Consider the following 13,198-nt stretch of genomic DNA (forward strand, 5'->3'; position numbering starts at 1 on the left):
ACCATTAACAAAGTCTTTTTTGGAAAACACTGTAATAGTGAATTAATGAGTTTAAGCTGAGATTACCCAGTCAGGGACTTACTGAAATGGCTGAATGTATGTATAGCATTGATACATTTCTCAACCAGGTTATTGTGTTTTCACAGCTTCAAGGATCTTTGCGGAGGAAGATTGAGGGACATGCACCGGGACACGCCCCGAAGCAGAATGGCCTCTCCTGTGGCCTCTCTGGATCAGACTTCAAGCGGGTCCGTGTGGACACCAGTGGTCTGGGACATGGGCCCTGTAATCACAACCTGACCCAGTCTCAGTCTCTGCAAGGGGCCTCAGCCATAGGGATGCAGAGGAAGAATTACATGATGCCCCATGGAGTGGGCTCAGACATATTCAACATGACCCTGAAAGAGATGAAGAAAGAGCCAGTTGAGGTCCAGTCTTGTGGCCAGTCAAACGCAGAGATGATTTTTGACTTCAAAGATGAAGGTGGTGGTCAGATTGACCCAGACCTTCAGGATCTGTTTGATGAACTGACAAAGTCAGTGCCCTCGCTGAACGACCTGGAGTTTGAGAAGATGCTGAAGCAGGACGACACGTTTGGTTTGGATCTAGGCCGACCCAGTTCAGCGGGGGCAGCCGCCAGCCTATGTTCCCCGATGGACAAGCCGATAAAGACAGAGTATTCCCCAGATTACAGCCAGACTCACGGCGGCTCACCGCAGCTCCGACCAGCCTCAGCGGGACCCTCTTTTACCTTGACTAGCACCTCTCTGGCCACCACCCCTACCACCGCAGCACAGAAAGCTAACACTCAGTCGGGACACCCCAGAGCCATGCCCTGCTGGCCAGAAGTATCCCACGCAGAGCAGCTGAAGCAGATGGCGGCTAACCAGCAGCAGCCAGGCTCTCTGCTCCATCACCACCACCAGACCTCATCTGGGGGACTGACCAGCTGGTCTCCTGCCATGAGCACCCACTCCTCCACCAGCTCCTTCCCCCAGGACAAGGTCTCTGGCCCGGCCCCGCTGAGCCAGCAGAGGATGGGCTCCCAGAGCAAAGGCATCAACAACTGCCTCTTCAAGTCGAACGGGCACAATGGCTCCAATCATCTGGACATGAAGGTCCTCAGCACCAAGCCCACGTTGCACTTCAGCCCCAAAGCACCCCAGTCTGTCAATCAGCCAATGCCTATCATGGCAAGCTCGCTGAACAAGACTTCAACCCAGCAGCAGCAGCAGCAGCAGCAGCAGCAGCAGCAGCAGTCATCTTCAGCAGGCCAGAATCAGCCGCATTCGGCTCACCACTTCCAGAACCAACAGATCCCTGCGTCAGGAGCGCTTTGTCTGCAGCCCAAGACTATTCCTCAGCATGGAGCAGGGCTTCCCTTCAAACTGTCACAACAACGACAGGTAAGGGCTCAGTCCAAAATTCCTGCACATATGTTACTACTATCCTGTGTGATTGTATTGCAAAATAGTCAACTTAATGGCATTGCTAGGTATGTGTTTGGGTAGTGGGACTTAGCAGCAATGGACGAAGACCTGATGAAGGCACGATTGGGGCTGAAACGTTGTCCTTTTAATCTTTTGTTGAATAAAGGTCCCATGTGAGGAATAGTGTGCGGATTCTATGTCTTCTAACCATTGCAGCAATAACCATAATCCATAGTGTCTCAGTCTTACATGAAATGTACAATTTTCACTAGTTACAGTGTGTAGCCTATAGCGTTTGAGGCTGAGTGTACATAATGTTCTGTTGCCTTACAAAATTACCCAAATATTTTGCTCCTTGTATTATTCCATTAATTTCCAGGACATGCTGAATGTCTGGATAGTGTATTTTGTTACAATATTTGATTGGAGCCTTTTGGCTATCTGAAATAATATAGCATAGGCTCTCCTTTTTTTCTGCTGATGATGTAGTAATTTAATACGCAGCACAGTGAAACTCGTGCTTTAGTCTCCCGCTCATCAATCGGTTTCCTCACTTTGCTCACGGCAGTCAACCTGCTGTCGGAAACTGCAAGGAACAATGCAATGCTGTTTGTTTTGGGAGTTTACTGTCATTGTTCTAGCTGCTGTCTGTGCCCTCACTGTTGCAGCTCCCTTGAATATGTATTTCCCCTCAAAGTGTTTTGACGATGACACAGACTGCCAGAGCATGGTAGATTAACATGCAGGACTTCTAATTTCTCTGCTTGTCATGGTGGCTCCCCGTCAGGGCACAGATATGCACAGCGGGATTTGCTAATTGGAGGTTGTTAGCTACAAGGGACAAGTGGTGGAAAATGACAGTAATCTGCTTAGCCTGGTGCCGGAGGTTGAATCACTGATTTGTTATGATTGGGGAGATTTAGACCGTCCCCCCTTTCATTTTTGCACTAACAGTATCTCTAGCTGTCTTTGTGTGAAATGATAATGCGAGCCACACAAGAGAGCTCTCGTAACCTCTACAGATCAAGGGAAGTGCCTGGATGACTGAGGGAGGGAGGGAGGGAGGGAGTTACATAGACATGGAAGTAAACAAGGTAGGATGACAAATACTCACCACGCATGGGTAAAACCGAACCAGTTTCACCACTACACCAGCTGGCCATCTACGCTCTAAATAGAAAGTGTGGCTTTGCACATTTATGGGTTTAAACCCTTTAAAATTCCCTTTAAAATTGTTTCCTAATCAAAGGCTTTCCAGAAACATAGGAGGTAGAAAAATAGAGCAGAATCTTGTAAAAAAATAAATAAATAAATAAATAAAAATTCTTTGAAATCAGTATAATCTCAACATTCATCTTAACATTTTCCATTCCCCAAAAGGTCATCTTATCGTGAGGTTTCAGAATGTGTCACACCCTTGGCATTTTTTAGAATTATTATTACCATTATTACTGTTGTTCTAAACTGTATTTACAAAGCACTTTTCAAAACAGAAGTTACAGGCAATAAAACAGAAAAATGGCAAAAAAATTTAGGTTAAAACATGCATGTCAAATTATGAAAAAGCCTTTTTATACAAATGGGTTTTGATAAATTATTTAAAGGCAGGGTATTCCAAAGCCAAGGGGCCCTGACAGTGAAAGCCCAGTCACCTTTTGTCTTTAGCCCAGACTTAGGAACTGCCAAGGATCTAGGGCTGTGCTCAGGCTCAAAAGGGATTAAAAGATTTGAGATTGAGCAAGGGACAAGGCCTTGACAAGCCATAAAAGTTATCAATAGAATCTTGAAATCAATTCAAAAACTGAAGAATGTGGTTCATTCACTTAGTTCTGGTCAAAAGCCTTGCTGTGACATTTTGCACAGTCTGGAGCAGTGCCACAGCCTGTTGGTTAAGGCAGGTAAACGTAGGCATAACAGTGCTGTTATGTAGGAGTAACAACAGTAATCAAGACAAGAAGAAATAAAAGCATGTACAACTCTCTCTGTGTCACCGAGAGACAGGGCCGATGTAATTTTGGCAGTTGCAGAAAACATGACTGAGCTAGTGTTTTGGAATATTGCTCAAGCTTTAAACTTGGATCAAAGATGATGCCTAAAATTTTAGATACTACAGCCTTGATATTGTCCGTTAAAGGACCAACAGATCACTGAATATGTCTTGAAATGCATTCAGGGCCTGTTAACGATAACTTAAGGTTTATCAGACTTTCATTGCAGAACGTTCTGAGACATCCAGCTAAGTATCATTGCATAGCAATGGAGGGTAATGCCATACAGGAGAGTACAAGTGGTATCATGTATAGTGAAAATAAATTTGGACCTAGAATTGAGCCTTGAGGTATGCCACATGTAACTAAAGAGGTGCAGGACACATGGTCACCGATTGAAACACAAGATTTTATATTTGAGAGCTAAGATGAGTTGTGGCTGTAATACTCCTAGCTTCTTTTGGACCACATTTTGCAACATATGGTCTGATGAAAGTAGTTGGGAAATTGTGTGTAATCCAACTTCAGAGCCACTTTCACCCACTTCCTTTCAACATACAAAAATAAACCTAAAATCTGAAATTGATTAAATTGTTGACATTTAAAAACAGCTACTGCAAAACTGTGTTGTGATCTATAAGGGAGGGAGCCCTATGCATGCCCTATACTTTAGAATGGCTAAAACTCCTAAACACTGACACAGATCCTAGGGTGTGCTCCAGCTCATAGTGGGTTAAATTCAAATATCACATTTTCATATAAAGCTTTTTAATGATTAGTTATTCTTCAAGTCTACACTTCACGTATATAAATCTTCCTCACGCACTAAAATAAAACAGTGAATCTTTGGGAAGAAACTAAAGGGAAAAGGTCAATTGCAAAAGTTTTTATCCTCAAGAACCCTCTCTGAGCGTTTCTAGGCACAAATAATTCTCCTGTTGAAAAATGTATGTGCGAAGCAAAAGCATGTAAGAACCCCCTTTTAGCTCTTATGTTTTTAGTGTGTGCTATACATTTCATCACATGATACCTTTTATGGGGGGATTATGCTTGGGGTGAGACAGCCTTTCCAACATCATGTTTTTAATGTGCAGTATGTTTGGACAAATAAAATATGCACCCATGAAGCGAGGGATATGATAGTTTAGGGATTTTGGAGAAGAAACAGTAGCCACCCTGTGTCTTTTAGAGTAAGTGTTTTGAAGAAAAAGGCTAGCGTTTGAGTGCTTGCCTTCTGGAGTCAGCAGGGACAGGGTTAAATGTCTAGCTAATGTGGAGAGGACTGCTCACAGAGAAGAGAAAAGGAGTGGAGTCTCTTCCCACAGTGAATTGAATTAGTAATGCCATAGAAAATAAAGGTCCCGAAACAGTGCCCTGATCCCCTGTGTAACACTAGCGACTAGCAGTGAACTTCCTCCCACTGGGTGAAGCTAAAGACGTTTTTAAACAGGCAAAGATGTGAGCTGTGGTTCTTGTTTGAAGCTTCTTACAGTTTAATAATCGGTTGCTCGTTCAACTATGTCAAATTTCAAATCCACCGCTCTCTTTAGCACTGAGGTTACACAAAAATACCTCACACACTTAAAACACTATGAATACGTTCTCAGAAAGCAGAGGGTGGAAGACACTTCTGCATTATGAAATCAGGTAGAGTTGCTGTGGTCGGTGGGCAATGCTATTTCAAGGAGAAAAGCTAGTATTGCTAGTCACAGTTCTGTTCTGTATTCAAACTGGGAAAAAGGAAAAAGTATACCATTCTTACTGTTTTGTTCTGTTAATTCAGTGATCAAGAAGATTAGACTTCTACTGATGATGATCAAGTAAAGTCATTACTCTGAGGAGTTTTTAGAGGGGTAAAAAACCTTTTTGTAAATCCCTTTATAGCTGTATGCTAAGATAGGCTGGTTTTCTAAATTAAACATAAGATAAAGGTTTATTTGCAGTAATTAGACACAAAAAGCACTTGCAGTATTCCTCAACTAGGGCTGATGATCTTGTGGCACCACATCTCTTTGTGAGGATATGAGCAGGCCATGGGGGTTGAGCCTAGCGGGTCACTCCGGCAGTGCTGTGAAGGGAGTACTTGTTTCCTGGGAAAGGGAGCTGAGGCCAAGTCCAGATGCCGAGGCCCTCCCCAGGGACAGCGTCCTGAGTCCAGACTGGAGGAAGTGCAGTGTGAGAGCCGGCAAGGCTGGGCCTGGATCACTGTCAGCTGCCTGCACTGCCGCAGGATGGGAGACTAAATCACTCCGCTCCTTCTCTGAGGCCCAAGCCACATGTGGTATTCATTTACAACAAGCTTGTGAAGAATGAGAGGGAAAAAAAACATGGAAAACAGCTTTATGACACGTCAGGATGACAGAGAGGATTACTCAGTTGTACATGCTAACAAAACACTCCCCATCGGGTTTTTCTTACAACAAAGATGGAACAAGCCCTTTCCACTGTACCTTTGTTGGGAAAATGTCTGTGATGGTCATAATTTCTCACAGTCCTGATAACTGGATACAGTGAATCAAAGTCAGTGACTCTGCTTTCTATCGTAACTGGAGCAACCACTGTTTTGATGTTTTGGTGCCTGTGTAACCACACTGCCACGCTTGGTTTGCAGTGTGGATTGAACTCAGGCAGGGAAGGTGAATATTGGCTCATGTGAAACAGCTTATGACTTCTGATGAGATTCAACTTCCCTCATTCTGCAATCCTGTCTGATTAATCTCATTTGACACTATTTGACACTATCAGTCAGTCACTATCAATCAGTTACTAGGTCATTCCATGATAGTCAATAAAACTCTTATTATATCGTATAACCTGCTAGCATTGTAGAGAAACTCTAAATATTACAGGCACTCACCCAGGACCTTGAAAAGTGGACAGGAGTTTCGGCTGTGAAGTCTTATCGATGCCCTGTGGAATCCTTGTGGATTTCTTTTCATGATGTTAACACCCCCCACCCACACACACACACACACACACACACACACACACACACACACACACACACACACACACACACACACACCCCTCTTGCTCCCTCTTTCTGTTTTTGTATAATACTTCCATGTTTTTTCTCTGTTTTCTCTGGGGGACCCAAAAGTCACCACCCTTTAGAGAGTCATCCTCTGCAAAGCATCTGCCCTCTAAGTAATAGCTTTTTGCTAAATATGCTGTTGGATTTCTAATCCATTTTGCTCTGGGAAGCTTTTTGAATCAACACAATGATTGACATTGTATACACACTGTATGTTGACTCGGATTTGGTGCATTTTAACCCCCCTGATGACAAATGCTTATACTTCGAGAGGCTTGGCCATAGTAAGAGTGTCCTTTTGTCCACAAGAAAGACAGGTTTGACTTGGAACAAAGCTGAAATATGTACATTACTATGCCAATATAACATCTCAAACCAGCCTTACTGGCGAAAACCTATCTGTAAATACATAAATTAAGGAGATTATAAGATATTCATTTCAAACAAAAATCTGGTTTGGACATCTCAATCTCATTTGAGTGGCTGCAATAACATTTTGATCAGTGTGACGTAGCCAGTAGCCAAATGGGTTTCTAGTGGATGAAAAGCCTCCCTGCCAAACATAACACAGTGATCAGTAAAGGAGAGCTTATTAAATGGAGGTAGTCATGGTGCTGGCGCTCAACTCCCCATCGGCACACATTTCCTGCTGTCTCAGGGATTCTTTCCACTCTCTTTAGACACAATTATCAGGGGAAAAGCAGGCCTTGAGGAGGGCTCTCGCTCGCTCCCCCCTCCCAAAAAAAAGCCTCTTTCCAAGTCTCCCTTTTTCATCTGCAGAGGGAGTAGCCTTGACCACATTCTGGAGGTTGAATAGCATCTTTAACAGACGCACCATTTCTAGTAGAGCTTTGCCCTCTAGTGGTACATTCAGATTATTGCATTGTTTTGTTTTGCTGTGCTCATGTATTCCTATTGTAATTAAAGTAGCTTTCACAGCACTTAACCACTTACAGTTTGCAGATCTCAAGGCATTCAACAGAGATCAGGCAAAAACAATGATAAGAATTTAAAAAGTAGTGCCACTGATACTAATGTAAAACCACCTTGTGTGTCTTCTCAGGGTATTCCTCCTGGTCCACGGCTGCCCACTAATGGCAGCATTGGAGGCATGTCCGCCCAGTCACAGCCACGGGCCCCAGCACCCAACAACCAGCAGAAAGGCACAGCCAAAACCCAGGCCATGCAGAGACAGCTTGCCCAACACCAGCACACCATCAACGATGCAGTAAGCAACATGTTACATTGTATAGCTTTTACCTAATAACAAATGCCTCATACCATCACAGGTTTAAAGCAATATTCCACTTAGTTTTAACACGGGGGTTATCTGGCACTTGACCGCCATGAAAACCAGAATATAAAGTAATCACCAAGACCAGATGCAGCTGAACGAGGTTGTAGCGTTCAGATTTTTATTTCCCATTCATTTGAATGAGCCACGAAAATAGCCTGAAAACTGACATTTAACACATTTGTGAACAGATTCATCAACAGATCCTGCTGCTGTGATTTTAAATTGACTGTTGGTCCGGTCTTTTAGAACATAATTTTGCCAAATAGCATTTTTTTTTTATAGAAGAGAACATAGCAGAGAGATAGTTCCTGTTTAGGAGACTGGATCTACTTTTATTTTTAAAGACTAATTTTAGTGTAAACCAAGAATAGAAATGCAAAATGACAACAGACCATTGACTGCTTTGTTGAATCTGTTCACAAACATGTTAAATGTAAGTTTTCAGGCTATTTTCGTGGCCTCATTCAAAGGCTACAACGCTACATCTGATCTTGGTGAGTAGTTTATATTCTGGTTTTCATGGCGGTCAAGTGCCAAATAACCCCCATGTAAAAACTAAGTGGAATATTGCTTTTAACTTTTGAACTGATAAATCACATAATCAATATCCTGATCCTCTACTTTGTCTTTTCATTTCAGGACAAAGACAACGCGCAAGATCAGTTCAGTCGTCATCTCACAAGACCGCCACCTGATTATAAGCAATCAAGAAGTATGGTGGGAGTTCAGCAAGGAAACATTTTCACAGGTATACCGTACATTTCTGATGGGATAGAAATACTCTTAATACTGACATGTTGTACTATCATGGCACAGGTGGCCCTTACTGTAATCAGCTATTTTGTTTTCTGTCCAGGTATAAATTCTTCCCCGTCTCTGAGTAATGGTCCTGAGAATGACCTACAGTCCATGTCTTGTCACCTCTCCAATGGTTCCAGTACAAAAATTAGCCCTTCATCGACGGACAGGAGATTTGGTATTGGGACTGATTGTCATCCAACTTCCTGTATTGGCCAGTTCCAGCAACACAACAATCAGAACAGAATTGGACTAAATCAAAATAAATCTAGGTTCCCGGGGCCAAACACACAAGGAAATTCTTTTGGGATGAACAATGTAGGAAATATGCAGCATCCGAGAGCGACAGTTGACCTGCAGTCCACAGGAGTACCGGGACAGGGTCTCGGAGTCTTGATGACAAACGTCAACATGGGGTGGGCATCAGGCAACAAGCAAGTGGCAACTGGGCTCGGTATCAGGAGGCTACCCAACCCGCTACAGTCTCAGAGTGCACAGCTGGACATGCCAAACCATCCCTACCAACACAGGCACATCGGCCCTCCCAACCAGGTAGCACCGGACATTGGGATGCTCCCTCTGAACCCTGCAATAAGGGGCGCAGTCCCCAGACCCAGCCAGCCAATGATGGCCTCTCCATCAACAGTGGGCAACTTGAACCAAGCCTCCCCTGAACAGAGGGTACCTGCAGGCAACTTTGCAGCACCCAGCCCCAGTTCTAACAGCTACCAGAGTAACCGGGCCAACCGCTTGACCTTTGACTTCCTCCCAGAGGGAGACAACACAGTTCCAGGGATCAACACAGACTCTGACTTCATAGACTCTCTGCTCAAGTCTGGCTCTGGGAATGATGACTGGATGAAAGATATAAATTTGGATGAGATTCTGGGCGGACACTCTTGAATCGGGGTCACAGATTGCTAACAGTGAAAAACTGACCCACAGCTCAAATTATAGAGGATACGGATATTTGGTGTAAGGGGTTACATTTGTAAATTATGTTAAAATGGAATTTTATAAACTCATATTATTTGTTATCCAAGTATACTGTATTGTTTTGTGTATTTTCTGTGAAAAGACTTTGTGTTCTGTCCTTAGTACTCAAGTTTATTTTGTTCCAGGTATATTGACCAAGAAACTGCTTTTCTTTGCAGTGACAATTTTTGTGGTCTGTTTGTCATGCTCATGTTGTAGTGCTGTTGTATAGGATACAATACCAAATTCACACTGTGAAAAGAAAACATTGCTGTATTGTTTCAAAAAATTCATCTTGGTATTTCAAGTTAAGTTGCTAAATTTGCATCCACTATTTAGCATGATAAGGTATTTACCTTCAGATTTTTGTTTATCTACCATATAAACTATATCTTGCCACAACAAATGTTTTCCTACTTATTCTTCAAGCTTTTCATCTGTGGTGGTTTTTGATGCAATTTAAATAGTGTAACCATTTAATTTTTTCATGTAATATTTAATAATTATTGGGATAGTATTGAGACATTATAATTCATGTAATTAATAAAATCGATTTGAAGAAAGTATTGTCTTTGTTTGTTTTCCTAGCTTAACAATAATAGCTACATTGGTTTGCAATTTAAAACAAAGACAGCAATAATTTATAAAAGAGCCTTTTCTTTGTGGCCTATACTATTCAAACACAATCATTTTAATAGCATCATATAATCTTTCAAATCCTGAGAAATAGATGGTACATCCTACTGGTTAGACCCTCATGTTGTTATGGTGAGCATGATTGCCCAAAATTGAAACCAGGCCTGTAATGAAGGACATGGCGACATGGTTTTTAGTTGAAAACAGAACCACAAAACATTTAACTGTATTTCATTTATATCTGACCATTTTAGAAAAAGGTTTGGAGTTAGTACTTTGGGCGCCAGCAGGCACCTATTATTCAATACCTCTGGATTGTTGTTTTGTAAATGTAGACAATCGTTCATGTTTGAACCCTCATACAGGAACGTTTATTTTAAGATATTATAATCTGATGTACCTGATACTGGCACTGACAAAGCATCAGAAGACATCAGAATTGTTTGTGAATAATTATTTGACCCAAAGAACATATTTCTTGGTTTGAATTGGTTCAAGTTGAACATAAATCACTAGACCCTGAGTTGTAAGTGCAATATGGATCAACTATTCATTCCTGTCCAATGTGTTTGAGATTTGATGTTACAAGGGCATTTTGTCTTTGTCTTTTGTCTTTGTTCAAGTGCACTGTGCATGCACTCCCCCTTGTGTCAGGGAGGCATGGTTTTTAACTTGATTATGCTGAGAGCTGGTTCAGGTTATATGTGAATGTTCACTGTAGGGCTCATGTAAATAATGAACAACAGAGAGGTGTTGTTGTATACAGGTGTATGATTATTAAAGTTCTTCACTGGGGGAACACAAACACTCCAGTGTGTATCTAATATAACAGTTGAATCCCAATGCAGCACTTTATATGAAGCAATGATATGCAGACTATTAGTGTTATGGACATAATTAATGCATTTAATAAGAACTATGCATGCCAGTCACAATTAACATCAGCAGACAGCTGGGCTTAAATAATTATTAACAAATATGTTGCTTCTGTAGTGTGGAACATTAGGAGGATTGAACCTGAACTCTGATTGGCCCTTTGAGTTCTCTCTGCGCTTCATGATAAACATTTGTAGAGACAAGAGAAAGGCAACTACATCCAATTTGTTTAATAGGTCCAGGGTGCATCAGGTTATTATACATTTGCATATGATACACCAACGATTTTCTTGATGCCAGCCTATATTCACAGAAAAGGGACCGAAGCAGTTCACCACTGTGGAGAAGGAAGGAGATACAGATGCTCTCCATTTTTGACTGCACAACTCTGATGGCGCTTCACTGCCTGACTTCCCTTCAGTATCCAGTACTGATGTCACAGCTCAGTGAAGACACAATCTGTTCCTGGATGAAGGATACGGCTGTCCATGTCCTTTACAAGGAGGAGAGAGACAGTGTGACAGTGATCCAGCACAACAGGACGTACCATCGAGGGAACAGGAACTTTCAAGCCTGCGCAGAAAACCTCCCACTCTAAAGAAGCCAGCAGAAAGGTCAAGAGCTGGTACCAGGGAAGTGAGCTGGCTGCTGGGAAGGGCGGCGTTGCCAGCTGTGAGGGCCTTCAACCTCTCAGGGAAACTCTCTTCTTGACTAACCTGCGCTAAGTATCTCTCGGCCCTCTTGCAGTTGGGTTCCAGGGAGTCAGAGTTAACAGCCTCTGCTAGATGAGTATCTGCTACAAGACTGTGAAGAAAGAAAGGACCATGTCTCCAGCATCTGGGTTTGGACAATCAGCCAGGCTCTTGCCCCTGGTAATGTAAAGCGATAACTGGAAGATCAGATAGTTCCCTTCCCCAGGCCTGCCAGGCTGTCAGAAGGTCAAGAGGAAGGTCGCCCTACAAATGCTGTAGCCTTTGCTTGGGTAGTTAAGGGAATGGTGTAAACTAATGGATTGTATTGGCTTGCAACAATCTTGTAAATGTACCTGGTTACTTGCCCGACAGTGAATTTCAAACGCTCCAGAGGTGAGAGGATGGAACACCTTGTCAATCAGGACTTTGTCAGACTGAGTGGAAGAGAGGCTTCGAATACATTTATAAAGGTAGAAGCATTGCTCCAAAGATGAGAGGATGTCGTCATTTCCTTCCTGGTTGTCTTGGATATGCTCCTGAAAAGCAAAGGAGGCACAACATGTTATAGCAAAGGGATACACATCAGGCTCTTTCTCCTGGGCCATATTGTTGGCATTGCATAGCGACACTGCAAATCCCACTGGGCTACAATCATGACACACAAAAGGACAAGACAAAACTACTATTTTCAAATCAGGAGCACGTTCCTCTGAAAAGGAATATCCTCTTATGTCTATGGCCACTCTCTTCTTCTTGAACTTCAGGTGATCAGTGACTCAATGATTATGCAAACTATTTTTCAAACATTTGTGTTTCAAGTCAAGCAGATTTATTGTCTTTCAACAATATACAGTGCACAGTATATTGACACAGTATATATATAAATGTAATACATATATTCTATAATGTAATATAAAATGATGATTTCCTAAAATGATATAAAGACCAGCAAAATGTCAGTAATTTACATTGCCAACATGGAATGTATACATGACAGTATACAAGTCTTGGTTGGTTTAGCTCTCAATGTGCTCGCTAAAATGTATGATGGGAATGCATACTGCATAAAACCATTTTCATCACTGAAAATGTTTAGCACCTCCATCTTCTCCATCATCATCATCAGGAAAGGAAAATCATGATATGTGCAAATAAAGAGAGAATGATATCTGTGGTTGAGAGAGCGGTAACATGAGGGACATTTGTCACTGGCATGCGATGTAGAATGATGGTTTTCATGGGAAGTGTGATGAGTCTTTTCTGCCATTTGCTATTTCCATATACGTATATTTCAGGTGCAGCAGAACATTGTATCCCCCTGCATTAGGCTCCATCTTCAGTTTCAACTTTCATCTTCATAGCAGGAATGATGCTGCTGGCATTTGTAATCAACTGACACTCTCAAAGGCTGACAAATAAACATACCTCTGGCAAGTTGTTTTAGGAAGTCAAGTTGAGTTACAGCACACTGT

The 13,198-nt window shown here is 42.2% G+C and overlaps 1 protein-coding gene across 1 annotated transcript in view; it reads left to right on the forward strand.

The window, feature by feature from the left end:
* maml2 (mastermind like transcriptional coactivator 2) overlaps positions 1-10,025 on the forward strand; it is a 35,591-nt gene extending 25,566 nt beyond the window's left edge. The window contains exons 2-5 of the mRNA XM_071516355.1: positions 147-1,406; positions 7,516-7,680; positions 8,389-8,497; positions 8,606-10,025. Coding sequence (XP_071372456.1) covers positions 147-1,406; positions 7,516-7,680; positions 8,389-8,497; positions 8,606-9,450 — 2,379 coding nt within the window. The 3' untranslated portion in view covers positions 9,451-10,025. The remainder of the gene's footprint in view (positions 1-146; positions 1,407-7,515; positions 7,681-8,388; positions 8,498-8,605) is intronic.
* Positions 10,026-13,198: the final 3,173 nt, after the last annotated feature.

This window comes from Centroberyx affinis, unplaced genomic scaffold (assembly GCF_046629955.1).
Source record: "Centroberyx affinis isolate AG114_WGS23_722 - 3 ecotype Tasmania unplaced genomic scaffold, CSIRO-AGI_Caff_v1 ptg000399l_1, whole genome shotgun sequence".
NCBI lineage: Eukaryota > Metazoa > Chordata > Actinopteri > Beryciformes > Berycidae > Centroberyx > Centroberyx affinis.